The sequence below is a fragment of the Balaenoptera ricei genome, chromosome X (assembly GCF_028023285.1).
Source record: "Balaenoptera ricei isolate mBalRic1 chromosome X, mBalRic1.hap2, whole genome shotgun sequence".
Classification (NCBI taxonomy): domain Eukaryota; kingdom Metazoa; phylum Chordata; class Mammalia; order Artiodactyla; family Balaenopteridae; genus Balaenoptera; species Balaenoptera ricei.
In genome coordinates, this window is record NC_082660.1 from 97,510,419 (window position 1) to 97,533,915 (window position 23,497).

Consider the following 23,497-nt stretch of genomic DNA (forward strand, 5'->3'; position numbering starts at 1 on the left):
GGGTAGAATAATATAATATCGTAGATATGCTTTAAAATACTCCAGCAAAAAAGGGAAATAAATCAAACAAGTATAACAAAATGTTGATGGCTTTTGAAGCTGGGGGATGGGTACATGAGGCTTTTATCTAGAGCAAGTCTAGTTTTAAATATGCTTAGAAAATTTCATAATAAAATATTTAAAATGGTAATAGTGGTGTATGTTCACTGCAACCAGTAAAACAATGCTAAAATGAATAAGGAAAACATTTTAATTTTCCCTCCCCTCTCTCCAGTCAGAGTCACAGCCTAGCTTATTTTCTGTCTGCTGAATCCATTTCTATCCAAGTTCTATATCCCCACTCTCGGGACTAGCCCAGTTTTCTCCCATGCCCACTTTATCTTCCTTTTTTTTTGGTCACATTGTTTGAAGCTCCTCAGTGAGGTGAACGTGACAACAGGGAAAGATCCAGGTGCAAGAACTAAACCACATTACTATCTAAAGACAGACCACAAGAATTGGCTGCTTGTGGATGCATCCTTCCTTAGAAAATGCAGTTGGAATCTGGTGCTGGAGATGTGAGATTTGAACTCTAAGGGATCTTAGACCTGAATTTCTACAGTATATTCATAACAAAGTAACTGAATAAGTTAGCTCATTATTCAAATAAGGCCAACCCAGCCCTTTAGGTTCTAGATGAGATTAAGAAGAATGAGAGAATGGAAATAACTTCCGAGTAATAATTGAAGCCTTTAAATGATGTGGAAACACATTCATACGTGCACACATACACACCTACATGTTTTAAATTCCAAAACTATCTCAATTAACCAACAAAAGATTACAGAAATATCAGTTGTAAATGATAAGCCATCAAGAGTTGAAATGCCAGTCATCCTATTTTTACAGTAATATAAATAAGTATAGACATAAATCTAAGACTGAATTTCAGCTTTCTGGGAAAGAAGTACTGCATATTTCCAGTCTAGAGTAGCAAGTAGGGGTGTGGGAGGAGTGGGAAAGGGAATCAATATTTATTTAACTCCTACTATGTTCCGGGTTCTGTGCTAAGGCTGTTATCTCTATTTTCTCATTTGGTTTTTAGAACAATCTGTGAGATAGGTGACAGTGCTTCTATTTTACTTGCTGTAAAGATGGGCTCAGAGATGTTAAGTAACTTGTCTGAGGTCACTCAGCTTATAAGTGTTAAAGCTAGAATTCAGACTCAGACCTGCTTGACTTTAAATCCAGAGCTTTTCCCAGTCTACTTTGTTGCCTCCCGGGAGAAAAAAGTGCTGAGAAGAAATGGCAACTTAGCACATGAAAACCCTCAAAAAGAAAAAAAAGAAGGGTGCTTTTTCTCTCTAGTTATAGCTACAAAGAGAGTGATCAAAGAGCAGGATTTCTTTGATGGTTACAATGAAACATGGGGAATCTGAAGGAGCCGTGGCTTTGAAATTAGAAAACCTAATTTGGGTTGTAACTCCATCACTTCGTAGTTTATATGACTTTGATAACTCACTTTACCTCTCTGGATCTCAGTTTCCTCATCTATAAAATGCAGACAGTAATGCCTGCCCTAGCAATCTTGTAAGGTTGTTATGAAGATCAAATGTAGAGATCAAATATACCTGAAAGCACTCTCTAGTCTAAACCATAACAACTACACAGCTATATTAACTACACAACTGTAACTAATGATTTCCTTGGTTATAATAACATTGTATTAAGATGATCAGCTCTTTGGAATTTCCCAGCAAGTTCTTCTTGCTTCTCCTTTTCTTTGCATTTTCTCTAGGAGCTACTGGACTTCCCAAAGTGAGAAACTGAGCCCTGAGCCCTAGGCAGAAAGTAAAGACCCAAAGTAAATCACATTCTGTGCCCCCTCATACCGTCACTATTTATGTATAGGTGAATCAGGTTAAGGGCAACATCAAGGGCAGACTTATAAGGGAAAAGAAGCTCCCCAAAGGTAGCCTTTTGTCTGAGCAAGTGTGAGGTTGGGGGACACAGACCTACCTGCTTTGTCCTAGTGAAGGTGGAGAGAGATTATGAATAACAGGAATTATACACACACAAACACATATGCAAACACTCACACATATGTGAGCCTCAGGGGCTTTTCACCATAAGGCAATGCCCATCAGGATAGAGTCCCTAGATGTAACCTAGGGCCATCGCTGATTCCAGTAATACTTGCATAATACCATACTTTCTGTTCATATTTTTGACAACTGCCTCTCATCTTTCCTCATCAATACCACAGGCAGGCTAACTGGTGAATCCCTGCTCCGTAGAGCAGGGATTGTATGTGGGAAGGTGCATATTCATCAATGCATTAACAAGTATTTTAATGAGCCTCCAAGGTATAGTGCTCTACTATGCTTGGAGCTCAGAGTACAGGACAGATGGGGTCCTCTCCCTTAGGGAGCACCGCAGAGGAAACTGAAACAGAATGTAATTACGGTATTATATTTTTGTAAGTGAGGGAATGTGTTAGCTTTCTTGCTTACACACCTATTTCTTCGAGACCCACCCTAATATCTTTTGGGCTCTGAGCCTGGGAATTGTGTTAATTATGAGGGAGCCCAGAGCAGAAAAACAGAGAATAACAAGCTTGAGCCAGCCAAATTCCTTCCCAGCCAAAGATGTGAAATGTAATCAGTGTTTTGTCAGAAATCAGCACTTGATCTCCTTTCTGGCATCAGCCTTCTGGTCTGAATGGAGGGGGAAGGTGATGGTCTGGCTCCTGGTAGGAAGAGAGACCATTTTATCTTCAGATGCAGGGTGAACCCTGTCCAGCAGTGTGGCGGTAACTACATTTGGGCATGAGATCTAGATGCTTAGGTGTGGGAAGAAGAATAAGAAAAGGGGACATGGTAATCTCAAAGAAAAGCAAATCGTGACCCAGTATGTTCCAGAAAGCAAAACAGATGCAGAAACTGAATAAAAATAAACCAGGTGATAAAACAGTGCTTGCTTGTTTGTTTGGCAGAAAACCCCAGAAGATATAGTGGTTTTAGCAATAGTAGTCACAGTCATCATTATCATCAGAGCAGTAGTAGTAAAAAAAAACCCCAACTATTTGGCTACCTATTATATATCAGAAAATGTATTAGGTGCTTTATTTCTGTTGTTTAATCTAATAAGCATGTACAAAACCCTATGAGGCTAGATACTAGTATCATCCTAATTTACAGAAGAGGAAACTCAGGCTGCTTGCCCAAGACCAGACAGGTCGTCGGTAAGTAGCAGAGCTAGGAGGCTAGCTTGAGGCTAACTTCAGGTCTGACTTCAAAGCCCATTCTTTTAAGAATTTTCAGTTTGGCTTTTGGTTCAGTAAAGATAAACCCCTACCCCAGGACACCCAGGGATCCTTCCCAGCGAGTGCCCGCATGGGTGTGTGTGAGTGTGTGTGTGTGTGTGCGCGCGCACGCGCTCTCTCAGTCTCTCTGTCTCTCTCCATCCCCAACCCCATCCCCACCAAGATAGCCTGACCAAGAGCTCTCCTCAGGACCCCTTTATCTCCTTGCGCTTTCCCACATAGAAACTCCTTAGCTCTGGTCTCTGTCCTGGCTCATGAGGCAGCCGGGACCCCTGGAAATATGTTCTCAAGGCATCTTTGTTACCTACTCATGGAACTGGACTTTTTTCTGGGGTCTCCTTTTTCACTGATGCTCTCGCACAGAATTTTTCGGGTCCGTGTCCTGAGGCTCTTTCCTGGTGCTTCTCTGTCTCCTTTCCCTACTCCCCAACTCCTCCACCCTCCACAGCTTAGAAAGCAATACAGGCTCTTCTTCAGCTCTTTCCACTCTTCCACTTGGGCCCTTGCTCTTTCTAGTGACCATCTTCCTTTTCTGAACATGGAACCAGTTTTTTTTTTTTTCCTTTTGTCATCTGAAATCCCCTGTCTCATAAAGAATGACTTATTTCTCAGAATTATGGCTTTCCTGACCTTAGCTGTCAGAGTGTGAATTTCCTTGGCTCTCGCAGTAGATTCCTTGTTCTGTATGTATATAGGAAGTATCAGGATACCAAAGCCATCTCCCAGAAACAGAGGTCTTGGGGAGGGATGCTTATGTCAGACTTGAGTACAAAGAAGGGCTAAATGCTCCCCACAGTCTAGTCTGAGGCTAAAGAAGGCATCATCTTTCATTGGCTCGCCCTGCTCTCTTTCTCTTACATAGTTCTGTGGTTGTGAAAGGCAGTTAAAAGGAGGACTTGGGGAAAAGCCCTAGACTCGGAATCAGGAAACCTGGTTTCTGGTACTGGCTCCGCCGCCACCCACTAGCTGCATGACCTTGGGCAGAGTGGCCAGTGCATCGCCTCTGTTACACTGCCTGCTTTGCTGTATTAGAATTACCTGATTCTGTTTTGTGTCCTTCATTGGACTATAAGCTTCTTAAAGGCAGTGGCCATGACCACGCCATATTCATTTTGGAAACCACAATTCCTAACTGGTCTCTCTGACTCATGCTGTCCCCCCTCTAATCCATTTTCCACATTGTTGTGGGAATGATCTTTTTAAAATGCAAAGCCCACATGTCACTCCCCTACCACAAACCCTTCAGTGGTTCTCCATCACCATTAAGATAAAGATTTATAAGACCCATCATGATCTGGACCCTACCTACCTCTAGCATGTGCTTTTTACTACCTGCACTTTATAATTTGTTCATTCATTCCACAGATATTTAAGCATATTTCTGCCTTGGGCCAGGCATTCGGAACACAGTGTGAGCATGGCCCCTGCCCTCACAGAACTTCCACTCCTCCCCTTTTCTCCTGGCTGACTACTACTTGTCTTTTAAGACTCAGCTCAGGCATCACCTCCTCCAAGGAGCCATCACACATGCTCTATACTTCTCTCTCTCTCCTTACCCCGTGTACCTGGAACACCCTGTGCATACTTCTGTCATAGCACTTCTATGTACTGATCTGTCTCCCCACCAGACTGCAAACTCTGAGAGCGGGTACTGTGTCCTATCCACTTTTTTATACCCAGCACATGGCTTGGTACACAATAGGTATTGAGAAAGGATAACTGAATAAACAGTACCCTCTGGTGGCTGACTGTTGTAAGTATAATCTTTTATGCATCATAAGGGTGAGTAAAGCACAGCTGATTATCCAGAGGAGGTAACTTTTTCTTTCTTTTAACGTTGGGTGAAGAACCATTTCAGAATATGTGATCTCCTAGCACCCAGGTTGTTATTCCGATATCTTTCCAAATCTTCCATAATGCAGCAAACAATATGCAAATGACAGAACAAAATTACCATTTTGAGTAATTGTGTAAAAAGAAAATGTGAGGGAAATTTGTCTCATGTAATGAAGAAATGTAATCTAGTATACAATTTTGCATTTGTCCTTTATTTCAGGGCCAACATACTCACATTCATTCATTAATTCAACAGATATTTGTTGAGTACCCACAGTGTGCCAGGCATTATTCTAGGTGTAGTGAACAAAACAAAGTCCTTAACTTTAAGAAGCTTACATTCTAGTTGGGGGAGACACACAATAAACAAATATATTTTTATTAGAGGTTATAAGTGTTATGGATAAATATAAATCAGGGTGCAAAGTGGAGTATGAGATGAGATGCCATTTGGGCAAAGGCCTGAAGACATATTAGTTATAACTTCAGAAAAATACATAAATGTTGGTTCACCAGACCTGCCTAAATCATTGTGGGACATCTAGAGTTTTCTTTCTTTCTTTTTCTTTTAAATTTTGAAATAAGTTTAAGCTCATATAGAAGTTGCTAAAATAAACCTAAGTGTCCATCGACAGAGGAATGGATAAAGAAGATGTGGCACATATATACAATGGAATATTACTCAGCCATAAAAAGAAACGAAATTGAGTTATTTGTAGTGAGGTGGATGGAGTTAGAGTCTGTCATACAGAATGAAGTAAGTCAGAAAGAGAAAAACAAATACCGTATGCTAACACATATATATGGAATCTAAGAAAAAAAAAACCGTCATGAAGAACCTAGGGGTAAGACGGGAATAAAGACACAGACCTACTAGAGAATGGACTTGAGGATATGGGGAGGGGGAAGGGTAAGCTGTGACAAAGTGAGAGAGTGGCATGGACATATATACACTACCAAATGTAAAATAGATAGCTAGTGGGAAGCAGCCGCATAGCACAGGGAGATCACCTCAGTGCTTTGTGACCACCTAGAGGGGTGGGATAGGGAGGATGGGAGGGAGATGCAAGAGGGAGGGGATATGGGGATATATGTATACATATAGCTGATTCACTTTGTTATACAGTAGAAACTAACACAACATTGTAAAGCAATTATACTCCAATAAAAAATGTTAAAAAAGTAAGTTCTTGTATCAAAAAGGGAACTGTAAAAGATCATTAAAATCTAGCAATTTAAAAATAAAAAAAAATAATTTAAAAAAATTAAAGAAAAGAATTTGCTAAAATAATAGAGTTCCAACATACCATTCATCTCCTCTTCCCCAGTGTTAACATCTTTCATAACCACGTAACTATCGCAATTAGGAAATTGTCATTGGTACAATATTCTACTAAGCCAACTACAGACCTCATTCAAATTTCACCAGTTTTTACATGTACTCAAACTTTGGGGGGCGGGGGAGTATGTGTATTTCCATGAATTTTATCCCATGTATAGATTCGTGTAATCACCACTATCATCAGAACAATACAGTTTCATCACCCCCAAAAACCTCTGGGGTGCAAAGTCTTTGTCGTCACATCTGCCCCCTGGCAACCACTGATCTGTTCTTCATCACGACGTAATTTGTAGAATGTTATATAAATGGAATCATACATTATGTAACATATTATGATTTGCTTATGCCACTCATCATAATGCCTCTGAGATACATTTGTGTGTATAAATAGATTTAAAACATTTTATTGTTGATGTTCCACAATTTGTTTTTTCATGCCTCCACTGAAGAGCATTTCAGTTGTTTTTGGCTAATACAAATAAAGCTGTTATAAACATTCATGCAAGTTTTTTGTGTGTTTAGACATACATGTTCATATTTCTAGGGTAAATACACAAGGGTGAGATCTAGAGAGTTTTATATCTTCAGAGGGGGTTATAAGCAAGTGCTGTGCTTCACAAAACAAGCAGTAGAGTAGGAAGAACACTGGATGGGGAGTCAAAGGACCTTGCTCCAGCCTTGCCCTGTCATTGATCAGTAATATGATGTTGGGTAAGCCCTTCTCCTCTCTAGGCCTCATATTTCTATCTGTAAAGTGAGGGGCTAAGAATTGATGATTTCTTCAGTCTTTTTAAGATCTAACAGTTCGGTGGTTCTGAAGAGATAGAAAGGAGGTTTCTGCCTCATTTCACGTAGGACTTATAGCTATATATATAGAATCCCAGGTGCAAACCTAGATTATGCCTCTCCTACTTCTTGCATGTTCTAAACAGCAACCTTGTGTGGAAAGAGAATATGGGGGAGAAAGTAACTAACCCTAAGGCTACCAAGGCTTGGGGGTCTGATCCCTGAGGAGAAGGGACTCTAAAACCAACAAAGAATTGCCACATGGCACAGGGCCATTCCTAAGGCATGTGTATGGAGCAAATTGTCCTCTCTGTTGCCAAAATTTTTGTTAGTTAAACTCAGGGTAAAATAACTCTGGAATACGTGTATGTGTTGATACCCATGTGTGTGCATTATATATTCTAAATGTTACATTATATGCATTTTTATACTATATATTATTTTCAAAATCAGGAAGGAATTACACAAAATGTTTGTAATAGTTAACTCTAAGGAATGTGATTATCTTGAGAGGCAACTCTGAGAGGAAAAGAAGTGTGTTTATGAACACGTTTTCTCTGTCTCTGTTTCTCTCTCTCTCTCTCTCTCACTCACGCGTGCACGCGCACACACGCTGGTTAAATCACGGACAAGAGCCAGGCTGCCGGAGGGCAAATGCTGGCTCTGCCATTTACTAGTTATATGTATGACCTTGGGCAAATTACATAAGCTCTACGTTTCTCAGTTTCTTTTGTAAAATGGCAATGATAACAACAGCGCCGACTTCATAGGGTAAATGGGAGAAGTAAATGAGTTAAGATATATGAAGCAATTAGAACAGCACCTAGTACATCGTAAGCACCCACAAGCTGACGGGAAACGTGTCTGTCAGTCGACGTCCATGTCTGTCTCGAGGCCTCCCACAGCATGGATCCCTGGGCCCAATACGCTAGGGTTCTTACACTTCAAGAGATGGCCTCACTGCCACCTCCTCGGCCACACTACTTTTCTAGTGTGTGTGATCCACACCCTAGATGGGAGTGATGCACTGCCGTCCCCCACCTACCTCTACCCTGCAACCCCTCATCCACTCCTCTGCCAAAAAATTAAACTTAAGCACTGAGGCAGTACGTTGCTTAGCTATGCCTCAGGAATTTTTAATTTTTTCGTCTCCTAAGCTGCAGTTACTCCAGTACAGGGGACTCAAAATCCTATTAATAGTTTTACATGTCCCCCAGTCTGTTAAGTGACCCCCTCCCTCCAAATCCAATGAAACAGATAAAATTCATAAAAACAGCCCTACTTCATTTAGTTATTTTTATGTAAAGCTGGCAGAATCATCTTTGAAATGTTGCAGTGTTTTGCTTTGGAAAACAAAAAAGAAGGTAGTCTCGTCTTCCTCTTCCTTTTATACGTTTGAACCTTCCTTATTCGAAGGGCCGCGGAGGTGGTGGTGTGTGTGATGGTGTCCTTTAAAGTGTGATCTGGATTAACACCTTAGCTTAGATGCTGCCACAGTAGGTGCAACATCTGTATCATAAACATCGTGGTTTCTTTTTCCCCCCCAGCTTTGTTGACATATAACATTGTGTTTTAATTGACATATATCACATATAATTGACATATAATATATAACATTGACATATAATTGACAGAAAACATTGTGTGAGTTTAAGGTGTACAATGCGATGATTTGATATGCTAATATATCACAAGATTACCACAATAAGGTTAATTAATACATTCCTCACCTTACATAGTTACCTGTGTGTGTGTGTGTGTGTGTGTGTGTGTGTGTGTGGTGAGAATATTTAAGATCCACTCTCATAGCAACTTTCAAGTATACAATACAGTCTTGTTAAGTATAATCAAGGAATCTAAAAAAAAAACCTGAACTCATAGAAACAGAGAGAACATTGTGTTTTCTTGACTGCATCGTTATGAGAATAATGAATTCTTTGCAGCTCAGCAAGGTGACAGAGTTGTTCGTAACAATTCCTTGATAATTCGTTAGATGTTCAATTTACCTCTCACTTTTCCTTCTCATCTCCTTTGCACAGAAAGTGGCTGCATGTTGAATGAAGCCCTCAGCCTCTTTTCTCTGACAGTTTGGAGTCTGAGAAGGTGGGGCAGTGGTCACCTGGGTGCTCCTGGGCAAGAATGGGAAGTGAGAAATTTGTTGTGCCCTTCCACTTCTTTGAATACTATGCCTGCTTTTTCTCTCCACCTTGTTCTCAACTAAGATGGTTAAGGTGTTACTATGGCATTAAGATCCAGACATTTTATCCAGGTACGTTCAAAGACTCCAAATGACAGTGCAGCTTTCCGTAATATATCTGCAGTCTCCGTTTCTAGCCTTATTTCCCTCCCTTGCATCTGTCAGGCTGATCTGCTTTACCCAAACATGTTCTTTGCTTTCCTGCCTGTGTTTTTGCTCATGCTATTTATAGTATTCTCTCTGCCTGGAATTCTCTCCCCATAAACCTCATTTCTGCCTGCCCAAGTCTTGTTCATCCTTCAAGACCAGCTCAGTTACATGAAACCTTCCCTAATCCCCTGACTGTCCTTTTCCACAGGCCAAATTATTTTCCCTTCTCTATGCTCTCCTAGAGCTTTGTTTGTATTCTATTGCTTGTTCTGCTATTCATTAAATTGTAATTAGCTGAATTCACACTCATCTTTTGCACTAGACTATAAGTGCCTTGAAGGCAGAAGCTGAGTCTTTTTCATCATTTTGGTCCCACTCAGGAACCCTTGTATGTGGTGTAGGCACTCAATAAGTCTTTGCTGAAATAAAAACATTTCCAAATGATCTTTAATGCTGGCATTTCAAAATCTCCTAGGTGGAAAGGGAAGATCTATTTGGGCAGAAGGTTTCAGGAAATAATCATTTATTTATTTATTATATTTTTGGTTGCGCTGGGTCTTTGTTGCTTCGCACGGGCTTTCTCTTGTTGCGGCGAGCAGGGGCTACTCTTTGTTGCGGTGCGTGGGCTTCTCGTTGCCGTGGCTTCTCTTGTTGCGAAGCACGGGCTCTAGGCACACGGGCTTCAGTAGTTGTGGCTCGTCAGCTCTAGAGCTCAGGCTCAGTAGTTGTGGCACACAGGCTTAGTTGCTCCGTGGCATGTGGGATCTTCCCGGACCAGGGATCGAACCCGTGTCCCCTGCATTGGCAGGTGGATTCTTAACCACTGCGCCACCAGGGAAGTCCAGGAAATAAACTAAGCTGGCATTGATCTTTTAGAGCGGAGTACACTAAGATGGAGATGCCAAGGAGGAGTTCTATTACCATGTAAATAAATTGCACTTGAGTCTGGGTAGAGGGCTCATCCACTATTTCATACATATTGTTCCACCTGAACATGAAATCTGAGTTCCTCCTGAACTCCAGTGCGGTGCTCTGCAGGACTGATGGACGTGACTGAGCTGAGGGGAGGGTATGAGTGGTGAAGTTTCCCCTGGGGGTGGGCTGGAGGGAAGGCTGATGAACTTAAAACCCAGAGATAAAAGACCTATAGAATGAGTGTGTGGGAGATCTCCCAAGAAACTACGAAATAAACTCTCTAAAAGAAGGGAAGGGTAAAAGGTTAGTCCATTTACATTTCAATAGGGAACAGGAACAATGACCAAAATAACTTTTTGCAGTCTCTTAAACCTTGGCAACTTGTGGCTTTTGTGAACCCCTATGTATTGATTTCCTTGTAGTGACCAGCAAGAAAATCCTTCAAATAGGGAATGTGTGTCTTTGTGTCAGGGAAGGATGGAAATTGGGGAAGACTAGGTCTGACTCTGGGTTTAATCTTTGGGCTGGGAGGTAGGAAAGAACTACAGGAAATAAGAGTAGGGTGGGCAGTTGGAAAGAAACATGCGAGTCAAATTCTTGCTGCCTTTGGGAGGAAAGAAGAGAGCACAGAGCAGAAAAGATCTGGAGGCTTAACAGGAAGGCCCATGTTCCCTAGTGCTTAGGCCTTGGAAGACTGGTGCTGAGACTCAGTCTTAAACATCAGAAACTGCCCTTCCTTTACACAAGTAGGTTGCCAAGATTATTCTAATGGTATTTTCAGGGAGGATAGATTTTTCCACAGACATAAAGCCATTTAGTCAAACCCACTAATCTAAACCAAAGAACAAACTTCAAAGAAAAATCTTGAGTCTTCCACAAACCACCAACCAACTAACCAATGAACCAACCAACAGATCAACTGACCAAGAATGCTTATCATGATAACCCCTGATTCACTTTGTTATAAAGCAGAAACTAACACACCATTGTAAAGCAATTATACTCCAATAAAGATGTTTAAAAAAAAAAAGATAACCCCAGTTGTTTTCAACTGAGGGTTAATAAGCAAGTGAAATACCTCACTGTATTTTCAAAGAAAACTGCAAACAAGGAAAATACCAGGGCTTTTAAGTGCCTTCCAAGCAATTTGAGATGTTTTATTCACATCATGAAGACAGATTTTCCCTGGAGTATTTCCTGTTCAGAAAACACTTAAGGACGCTGCTCTTTTGGGCTGCTTCTTGACATGGAAAGATTTTAATGTCACTGCTTTACCTTTAGTTTGAGATTTTGCCTCTTCAGCCAACTTTCTGCTCTACTAGTTGCATCTGGCTGTTTTATCTTGCCTGATGCAACTGTCCAAACCCCACCCAAGCTCCCTCACTTCAACCTACATTTTCTCTACAAAATGCGTTTACTATAGTATATTTTCTAATGTTTGCCATTCCTTTTTTGATTTTTCACTTTGCTAAATCCATCAGTAAATGTTTCTTAAGTGTTTGTTATGTTTAAGGCATTGTGTCTGTTACAGTGGGAGAAACAAAGTGTCATAAAACCTTTGCTCAAGGAGCTTGCTGTCTAATTGAAGATTTTCAAGCAAGGGGGTGCGTCTCATACTTGACCTTTCCTTTCAGTTCCTGTTACCCTCCTTGGCTAGGCCCTGTTCACATCACAATAGCCTCCTAAATTGTCCCCATGCTTACTATTACCCCCAATCACATTCATCCCAGTTCACCTTCTTAAAAAATTTAATTATGGTCATTCTCCCACCATCTTACCCTCTCCCCCACTCCCAACTTTTCAAAGATACCATATTGTCTAAAAAGTGAGGTTCAATCTCATTAGCTTGGCTCCAAATTTCCCTCCTTCTCGCCTTTTAAATCTGAGTCCTATCCATCTCCAAGGCTCAATTCAAGTCCCACTTTATTCAAGCATCTTTTCTCCACTTCCCCACTGAGAGTGATCTTTCCCTTCAATTTCTGTAGATTATAGCCTTCACCACTCATTGATATTTCACTTATGCTAACTTGACTTGTTTGCTTTATATGTGTGAGGCTTTCCCCTATAAAATTGGCCAAGGAACCAATAAGCCGAAGCCCCTATCACCCTTTGGACTGCACATTTATTGAGGGTAGGGCCTGAGCATAATGCATCGTACACAAGAGATGATTAATACATGGTTGATGATGAAGATGGTGATGATTTTCCCTGGTTTCAGGGTGTAGGGTGGATTATGGGGGGCGGTTACAAAGGAAAGATTCTAGAGGTAGGGGGATGAATTAATGAGGCTTTTACAATAATAGTCCAAAAAGATGATAAGGGCTTCAATTTGTTGTTTCCTTGGCCCAGAGCCTCATTGTATTACCAGAAGAACTTCAGTGAGATTGAAAAGAAAAGGAGGGTAGGACTCTGGGAGGACTGCTGTGAATTTATGTGGGGGATGAGGGAGAAGTAGGTAACTGAACCTGAGCAAGTGCAATAATGATAGTAGCAATAACCAAAAAGAGGAAATCAGAGGTGGAAGCTGGATTTAGAGGGAAGGTGATGAGTTTGTTTTTAGACGTACTGAGTTTAGGGTAACTTGAGTAACCAAGTGGACATGTCTGGCAAGCAGTGAGATACTGCCCCCCATTCAATTCAATGCAACAAATATTTACTGAACACCGACCACATGCCAGTCACTATGCTGGAGATATCGTCAAATACGACACAGCCCCTGGCCTCCGGAACTCATGTTTGATCAGGGAGGACAAACTAATAAATTCCTGTAACGTAGTAAAAGGTATAATACAATTATATGTAAAGTGCTATGGGAATAGAAATAGGGAACCAATTGTATCCAAGCAGGTGAGAAAAAGTTTCAGAAGTGACAATCTTTGAGCTGGGCTTGGAAAGATAAGTAGAACTTTGTTCAACAAACAAATAATGAAGTGACTTTCCAAGTGAAAGGAGAGTCTTGAGCAAAGGCACAAGACATGGATGTGCATGGCCTTCTAGGTGAACAACAGGTAGTCTGAAAAGACTAAACAGAATGGGATGACAAAATAAAGATGGATGGTGCAGAAGAGGTAATGATTGTCAGGAACTGAAGACAGGATTCTGTTACACTAGACTGGAGAGGCAGTTCAGTGTGATGGTTAAAGGTGTGGACTCTTAAAGTTGGACTCCCTGGGTTCAAATCCCATCTCTGCCACTTACTAGGCGTGTGGCCTTGAGCAAGTCGCTTAGTCTCTCTGTGCTCAGGTTTCCTCATCTGTAAAATGGGGCTAATGGTACCTCCTTCATAGGGTTGTTTTGATGATTGAGAGAGCTAGTATATAAACTGATTAGGGCAGTGCCTGGCATATAGTGAGTGTTATGTCAAGGTTAGTCCAAGGGCTGAATTATAAGAAACAAGGCACCATACCACTGTGTACTATACCATCAGCAGCCTCAAAAGGAAACTATAAATGGGAACTAAGTCTCCAAATAGTCTAAGCACAGATCCAGGGAGCACTAGATGAATCTCTTATTCTCACATGAGTGGAAGTTCTTTGAGAGGGTGATATTATCTTCCTTGGAAAGGTAGATCCAACTTAGGGAGAGAGAGAGGAATCTGAGAAAAAAAACTAGAATGGCCTGAGTGGGACTGTACCTTCAGGACAAATGGAAGCTCTCATTGTGGCATTTGCCCCCTGGAAAGTGGAAATAAAACAAAACAAGGTTGAAATTCGGCAAGCATATTTTATTTCAGTTTGGTAAGAAACAGAAAATTGGCCAGCAGGGACCTTAGAGGGTGAGAGAGGAGGCAGCAGGGTCCAGCGACAGGTATTTTGCTGGGCTTGGGAGTACGTAAAGGAGCCCTTTGAAGAGGGCTAGCAATTGGAAATGCAGCCCTACCTTGCTGATGAAGCACATCTGGCCACTTGAGTTTTGATGCTCTCAAGTAACCCATTGTCTATTCCTCGGCTTTTTAGAGCTCTACTCGAGGGATCCTTGAATAGACTCTTGGAATGATTGTGCTTCCCTGTGTGACTGCTGCTGAAACGGAACTGAACCTTGTCCGCCCACCTCGCCAGCCCAGGGGTTTCCCTTGACACGTCTTGGTTTGAATACTGGTCTCACCACGTCCCAGCTGTGCAATCTTGAGCAAGTTGCTGAAATTCTCTTAGCCTCAGTTTTCACATCTGTGAAATGGAAATAAGAATAGCTCCTATATTATAAAGTGGTTCTGATAATTATATGAAATAATTTATCTATCGATATAAAATAATTGACACATTAAATGCTTAAAAGATGTAAGTTCCTTTCCCCTTCCTTTCCTTTTACACTTAGGCAGCCCAAAGATCCTCTGCTCTCATTTTAGCCCAGCTGGGGACTTCATATCATCTAATGTCAACAGTAATAGAGATGGACAGAAGGAGAAGTCAGTACATGGGAAGACAATGAAGAATGGTGGCTTTTTTTTCACCCCCTACCCTGACTTGGCAGTAAAGATATTTTGATATAGCCAGTATCCCCAAGTAGGAAAGGTATTCAGATACTGGACAGCCCAAAGTGAGAAATATCTACTAAGACATGATGACAACTATGTGAAAATATATCTACACAATCATATATTTAATGTGAAGATATAGCTATGCATTCATATATTTTAAAATGGAAACATTTTCTATATTTTAGAAGGGAACAAGGAAAACTGAAAACACTTTTGTTAGGATGATACAAACATGTTGTTGTAATGTTATCTTAATATTCTTGTGCCTGTGGAGAGGGATCCTCTTTCCCTGATGTACTTAAATCTCCTTACCCTCTTTCCAAAAGAACAGTAAGAGGACAGGGTGTTGGAGTAAAGGGAATTTCACAGTGGGAATAATATGCCCCCATCTCATCTGTCCTTCTGCCCAGCCTCCATTAACCATCATGATCTACCAGAGGCCGGAGAGCTTCCTATCTGTGGTGCTTCAATGCCCTTGCATCATTAATATCATCATCTCTACCCTTCTTCTAGGAGTGGATCTTATGAGGGAGGTATGGAAGAAGTTATGCATGTTTAGCTATCAGTCCGAACCTTTGAGAGCCAGCAGGGGACAAAGGCAGAAATCACTGTGTAACACTCTGGACTTTCTTGGCAGGTGAATACTGCTATGCATGAGGCAAAACTTATGGAAGAATGTGACGAATTGGTAGAGATCATCCAGCAGAGGAAGCAAATGATTGCTGTCAAAATCAAAGAGACAAAGGTAAAGCACAGCAGTTCAGTGAGGCCAAGGCCGAGTTGACTTTACAAATGTCCAAGCTTCATCCCGATGGTTCCAGTTTGAACTTGGATCATGAAAGCAAGAAGAAATGAGGTTTTAGGGAGATGGGCAAATAAGAACCAATATTTGGCCTAGTGCTATGAATTCAGTCAAAATGATGGCAGTTCTGGGGTGTTGGAAACGTTCTATATCATGACCTGGTTGGTAGTTACATGGGTGTGTGTATGTGCAAAAAATCATGGAGTTGTACACTTCAGATTTGGGTGCTTTGCTGTGTGTATGGTATAAGTCAATACAAAAAGAAAAAAAAAGTAATGGTAGAAATGTGGGCCAGAATTACAGAAGGATCATGACTGCCATTGTAAGGACTTTGGGCTTAATCTGAAAGGCATTAGGAAATCATTCTAGTTTCTTAGGAAGGGAGAAGACGGATAGATACGGCAGAAGTGTGCAGGGTAGATCAGAATGGGATGATACTGAAGTCAGGCAAGCATGTTATGAGGCTTATGGAATGATTCTTGGCATGAGTTGATGACGGCCTAACCAGGGAAGTGGTAGCACAAACGGAAGGGGAGAGCATAGTAGGCATTGCTAGCAAGGAACTGATGGGAATCACCGACTGATTAGACATAAAAGATGAAGGAGAGAGAGAGGACTTGCAGGCGTTTAGCATGGGAACTGAAGACTCGCGGTCAAGAAGCTCAGGTGTGAGCCTCTCTGCAGCTCTATGGTTTTACGCTTGCTGCTCTGCTGGTCAGTGTAGTGATTATGAGCTCATGCTGTGTGTACAGTGTGAGGAATTATGAGAGCCTGGAGTGATAACCATTACTTTGTGCCATGCTGGGTGGTTCCAACTAACACAGGAACTGAAGTGTCCGAGAACACAGATCTGTGAACACATAGGTATGCTTAAAGATGCTTAGAGGAATATATACATAGAAATGTAGATACTCATAAAGAAAAAGGAGGTGCTTTTTATTAAACATGTATGTGACAAAAAAGTGTCAACAATGGTGATCTCTGGGTGGTAGGGTTTCTTTTTATACTTTTTATTTTCTAAATTTTCTGTAATGACCACGCATTGCTTTTATAATAAAAATAATTAATGTGATCAATAAAAAGAGGAGGTAGGTAACCTGGAGCATATGACTGTGTTGCAGGGTAAGTAAGCGGGCCGTAGGTGGTAGGAGGGGTTGACAAAACAGACATGGTGGGTAGGGTGACAAGGTGAGTGCTTAGTCCAGGGACCATGGGATGTTAATAGGTCTTATTTTTAGAATCACTGCAGCAGATCTCCTTCATGTTGTTTTATCATTTTTAATTAACCACTAGGTATGTTATCTTATTTTTCTTTTGCTAATTCTTTAAGGTTATGAAACTGAGAAAGTTGGCACAGCAGGTTGCTAATTGCCGCCAGTGTCTTGAACGCTCAACAGTCCTCATCAACCAAGCTGAGCATATCCTGAAAGAAAATGACCAGGCACGGTTTCTCCAGTCTGCAAAAAATATTGCTGAGAGGTGAGTTCCTTATGTTCTTTCAGCATGCCTCCTCTTATGAAAAGGGGCCAGCTTAACGTCACTTAATTCTGTTCAGGCATGCATCAATATGTAGCAGCTGCCACCTGAAGATTTTGCCAGCTGGCTAGTTACTAAGCCTCAGTGTGGTAGATTGCCCTGTGGATTTCTGGCACCCTTCTCTCTGTCTCTGTAGCCTACCAGTTCTAATGCACAGCCAACCATGTGCCCTAGTGATGCCATGGCTCTCTGCTGCCCACTCAGGGCTGGAGCTTTCTATGTTGGTGATGGTGTAGGAGCAGAGAAACTTCTGGCCACATAGATAGGTGCATGTGCTTCTTAAGTCTAGACTATAGCACTAGACTCCCTAGATTTGAATCCTGCCTCTGACCCTAAACTAGTTGGCTGCTCTTAGGGAAGTCATATAACCTCTCTGAGCTTCATTCTCATTCTCTCATTTGCAAAATGGGAATGATAATAGTGTCTATCTCATAAAGTTTTTGTGAGGGTTAAATGAGTTAGTACTTATAAAGGCTTAGAATAATGCCCAACACAAAGTAAATGCTCAATACTATTATTATTGGAGAGCAGAAATTGGGGATGAGAGGAGATTGCTACTTCTTGCAGTACAACTATTAGCAACATTTGACTATTTAATTAGGTACAAGTATTACGTTAATATAAATAACTTTCAAATGTTTAAGAAGAGTAAATTAGAGGTGAAGAAATGAAAATTCTTTCAAGAAGTTTGCTGTGAAGAGAAGGAGAGAGATATGGCAGTAGCTAGAATGACTATGAGGTAGAGGAAAGTTGTGGGTATTATTTTTTTAGATAGGAGAGATGCGAGTGAGTTTAAAAGTGGATGTAGGTCGGACTTCCCTGATGGTGCAGTGATTAAGAATCTGCCTGCCAATGCAGGGGACAAGGGTTCGATCCCTAGTCCCGGGAAGATCCCACATGCTGTGGAGCAACTAAGCCCGTGTGCCACAACTACTGAGCTTTTGTGCCACAGCTACTGAAGCCCATGTGCCTAGAGCCAGTGCTCCACAGCAAGAGAAGCCACTGCAATGAGAAGCCCGCGCACTGCAACGAAGAGTAGTCCCTGCACGCCACAACTAGAGAAAGCCCGCATGCAGCAACGGAGACCCAACACAGCCAAAAATAAATAAATTAAAAAAAAAAAAAGTGGATGCAGGTCAGCTAGAGATGGGGCAAAACTGAAGCTGTGGAAAAAAGAAAGTATGTGGCCAAAGCACAAATGAAGGGACATCTCTTCCATTTAACCAGAAGGAAGACAGAAGTAATGGATGTGGATGTCAGTATGCCCAGCAGTTTGGTATGAGAAATTGAGGAACTTATCATTTCATATCTACCCCTCTCTTTGTAAAATAGGAGGCAAAGTCATTTGCTGAGCATGAGCAGGAAGGTAGCAGGGTTCTCTAGCTTTTTGAACATATGGAATACAGTTATAATAATTGCTTTAATGTCTAATTCTAATATCTGGGTCAGTTTCAACTAGTTGCTTTTTTCTCCTTATTATGGGCTTTATTTTCTTGCTTCTTTGCATGTCTGGTTATTTTTTATTGGATGCCAGACATTGTGAATTTTATCTTATTGGGCACTATATATTTTTGTATTCCTATAAGTATTCCTAAACTTTGTTCTGGGACACGGTTAAGTTACTTGAAAACAGCTTGTTCCTTTCAGGTCTTGCTTTTAAGATTTGTTAGGTGTGATCAAAACAGTGTTTAGTCCAGGGGAAATTTTTCCCCACTACTGAGGCAAGACCCTTCTGAGTACGCTACCAAGTCCCCCATGAATCATGAGATTTTCTGGTCTGGCTGGTGGGAACATACACTATTCCTGGCCCTGTGTGAGCATTAGGGTTTGTTCCCTCTAATCTTTTTGGGTGACTCTTTCTCTAGCATTGGGCAGTTTCCTTATATGCATGTGTTGATCAGTATTTTATTGAATACTAGAGGCAAACCCTCTGAAGGTCCCAGAATTCTCTCTGTGCAGCTTTCTCCTCTCTAGTACTCTGCCCTGTGAACTCCAACCAACTTAGTCTCCTTGGATTCACAGCTCTGTGTTCTTGATTAGGGGCTCCATCGGGTTCCACCTGATTTCCCCTTCATGTACCATTTTATTCCCTTAATTTTTGCTGGAACAAATTTTCCCACAGCTTCCTAAGAAAGAGTACAAGGTAAATAAAATTTTGAGAATTTTTTGTTTAAATAATATTTTAAATTTATTTTCTAATTTGAGAGGTTGGAAATAAATTTTCCTTATAATTTTGAAGGCATGGCTCTATTGTCTCCTAACTTCCACTGCTATTTTGATTCCTGATCTTTTGAATGTGACCTATATTTTAAAATCTGAAGCTTTGAAGGTCTTATCTTTAATCTACTTTTTTCTGAAATTTCACCAAGATGTGCCTTGGTGTGGGTCTTTTATTATTCATTTTTCTTGGGCACTAAGTGAGTCTTTCCAATCTAAAGACTACTGACTTTTAGTTCTGGGAAACAGTCTTTTATTATTTGCTAAGGACTTCCTCCCCTTCTCTCTTCTCTCTTTCTGGGACTCTAATTAGCCAGATTTTGGACACCCTTGATTTTCCCTCTAATTTTAAGACATCTTTTATCTCCTACTTTCCATGACTTTATCTTCTTGATCTAAGATGTTTCCTTAATTTTTCATCCAATCCTTCTATTACAATTTTAATTTAAGTATTTATATTTTTATTTATAAGAGCTCTTTCTTGATCTTTGCTTCTTTTTTAGCACTCTGTCCTTGCTTTATGAATACAAACTATTTATCTTCCTGATGATATTAATGATCACTAAAAAAGTTTTCTTCTAAACTGCATTGTGTTGGTTTCCTCCACGTTCCTTTTCTCTGTTAGTTTCTGTCTTTCCCTAAATGTTTGGGGAGCTTTTCACTGCCTGTTTGAATTTAAGATTAAAAGGTGACTGGAAGATCTGAGGGGGTGGGAACAGTTTGTTGCTTGGTGAACTTTGCTATAGGATTATAAGGCGGAATGCTAGATTTTTAATTTATTTATTTTTATTTTTGGCTGCATTGGATCTTTGTTGCTGTGCGTGGGCTTTCTCTAGTTGAGGCGAGCGGGGGCTACTCTTCCTTGCGGTGCCCGTGCTTCTCATTGCGGTGGCTTCTCTTGTTGCAGAGCACGGGCTCTAGGCGTGCCGGCTTCAGTAACTGTGGCACGCAGGCTCAGTAGTTGTGTCTCACAGGCTCTAGAGCGCAGGCTCAGTAGTTGTGGCACACGGGCTTAGTTGCTCCGCGGCATGTGGGATCTTCCCGGACCAGAGATGGAACCCGTGTCCCCTGCATTGGCAGGCGGATTCTCAACCACTGCACCACCAGGGAAGTCCGGAATGCCAGATTTTTATTGAGTGGGCCCGTCTGTAGGTGTTTTCTCTTGGGTCAGTTGCCCGTGGAAGGAATCCACCAATCTCCTGCTTCTGGAGGGGGATGAAGGGTACAAGTCTGGCTGCCATTATTCTAGGAGCCAAGCAGGGAAAGGGTTTTAAGACTGCTTTTAGTATGGCGTCAGGATGAGAGAGGGGTGGTCTGTGGTTGGGTGGGTCTAGTGGTCTTGCTGTTCCTCATGCAAGCTTTCAACTGTCTGTGGCAATAAATCAGCTTCATGTTTTTGGCTTCCCAATTCAGCTTTCTCTGCTCTGTTATTGGTTACCACTCATCCATCCCTTTCTAGTTTCCAGACATTTGTTGACAATATCTTACTTGCATCTCTTTTTCCATCCTCTTTGTGGGTTTATGGTTTTTTTTCTTTGTCATTTCAGTGGGATTTCATGAGAGCAGAGATAAAACATGTATTTAAACCACTGTATGTAATCATGTCCACTCACTCTCAAGTCTCTGAAATGTCTTGTGCCACTACCACACTATTGAAAGTATTCTTTCCAAGGTCACCAAATGAATACCTTGTTGCTAAATTATAATAGACATTCCTTTGTTTTATCTTACTGTTTCATCTTACTTGGTCTCTCAGTAGCATTTGTCCCTACTGACCATTGTTACTTGAAATTTCTCTGCCCTTAGCTTGAGAACACTCCTGGTTTTCTTCCTACCTGTCTGGTTTCATTTGCCTTTGTGAGCAACTATTCCTTGACCTATTCCTTTATGCTGTCGTTCTTTGTGATTCTGTCTTAAGCTATTCTCTTTTCTCAGTACACATTCTCCCTGTTGCAGACTTGTAGCACCTAGGGCTTCGGTTACCATTTAGCTGTCGATGATTCCCAACTCTCTATATCTAAATCTTCTTTTCATGGGCTCATGTATAGCCTATGTGGTAGGAAGAATAGATGGCTAACTATGTGGTATGGCTTGAGAATCATCTATGCAACCTAAATATCTTTCTCACTGGTCTCTCATAGGGTCTGAAATTCTTCCCCACAATTATTCATTGTAATGTATTAAGAACCAAGACTTCAGTTAAAATGAAATTTTAACTGGGAGAGTTATTCCTTCCCCCTTACAAATGGCACTTATTACATATTATCCCTAATAGAGATCAGAACCTTGAGAGATAGCTAATGTTGTGTTTTGCTTAAATACAGAAACACAGACACACACACAGACACAAACACTTACATATATGTCAATGTCATTTTTATCTCATCCTTAACCTTCCAGCCACTGTTAACATTTGGGAGTGTGTGTGTGTGTGTATATATATATATATATATATATATATATATATATATATATATATATATATATATATACCTCACAAACATAAGGTCATGTCGTATGTACTGCATTTTACCCTATGTTTGAAACATAACACATCACGAACTTTCCCCTGGCATTGGATATTTTTTTATAACCTGATTTTCAGTGACCTTATAGTGTTTCATCTTTTGATGTATGACACATTACTTAGCTCAGTCCCCATTGTTAGACAACTAGGTTACATACAGTGTGTTGAGTGCTCTTATAGTTGTATCTTTGCATATGTCTTAGTTACTTCTTTAGTAAAAAATTTATGAAGTACTTAGAGAACGGGACGTCTGGTTTGCAAGTGGGAACCTCTGTGTAGCGTGTGATGAAAAAACATATTTTAAAATAGCTGATGTTGAGAAGGGCAAGAAGATTTTGTTCTGAAATGTTCCCAGTGCCATACCGTGGAATGGAGAGCCAAGCACAAGACTGGGCCAAATTTCCATCGTCTACTTGGGTGAAAAACAGGTCAGGTCCCTGGATTCTCTTACACAGAAGTCAACAAGAACAAAAGGCATCACCTGGGGAGAGGAGATATTGAATGGCGTATTTGGAGAATCCCAGGAAGGACATCCCTGGAACAAAAATGATATTTGCTGGTATGAAAAAGGCAGAAAGGACAGACTTGATAGCTTATCTCAAAAAAAGCTACTAGTGAGTAATATTTGGCCACTGCCTTATTTACTACAAAACAGAAATAGCTCATGACTTTTTTATGTGTACCATATTTAAATTGATCTCATACACCAGAATTCAGATCATGAATGGCTGATAGGACATTTCTGTTGGACAGTCATGACTTAAATAAGATTGGCTTGTGGATAAATGAGTATGATCAGCTTTATGAATTTTGATAGTAATTCCAGTTCAGCAAGTGCCATCACTATTTTCCCCTTCTATAGATATGATTGGGGGACTTCCCTGGTGGCACAGTGGTTAAGAATCCACCTGCCAATGCAGGGGACAAGGGTTTGATCCCTGGTCTGGGAAGATCCCACATGCCGCGGAGCAACTAAGCCCGTGCACCACAACTACTGAGCCTGCGCTGTAGAGCCCGTGAGCCACAACTACTGAAGCCCACGTGCCTAGAGCCTGTGCTCCGCAACAAGGGAAGCCACCACAATGAGAAGCCCGCGCACTGCAATGAAGAGTAGCCCCCGCTCACCGCAACTAGAGAGAAAGCCCTCATGCAGCAACGAAGACCCAACGCAAAAATAAATAAATAAATTTATTTAAAAAAAGATATGATTGGACTTGATTAAATAATGTTCAACTTTGCACCGAGGTGGTGAATGCCATCTCAAAACCTATAGGAGACTGTGTTTACATTTAGATTTATATAACTGGTGGTATTAATATATTTAACTACTGAGAAGATCCCTTCACTGTCTCATTGAACAGAGTAAGACTCACCTGTGCTTCAGGCTGTGTTCATTAGCCTGTTAAGG

At 41.0% G+C, this 23,497-nt stretch overlaps 1 protein-coding gene and 1 pseudogene across 7 annotated transcripts in view; both read left to right on the top strand.

Moving 5' to 3' along the window:
- Positions 1 to 23,497, top strand: part of MID2 (midline 2) — a 95,491-nt gene that overhangs the window by 58,103 nt on the left and 13,891 nt on the right. For all 7 annotated transcript variants that reach the window (XM_059909998.1, XM_059909994.1, XM_059909997.1 and 4 more), the window contains 2 exons: positions 15,645 to 15,752; positions 17,140 to 17,288. In XM_059909998.1, coding sequence (XP_059765981.1) covers positions 15,645 to 15,752; positions 17,140 to 17,288 — 257 coding nt within the window. The remainder of the gene's footprint in view (positions 1 to 15,644; positions 15,753 to 17,139; positions 17,289 to 23,497) is intronic.
- LOC132357872 (cytochrome c-like) lies at positions 18,126 to 22,704 on the top strand (annotated as a pseudogene).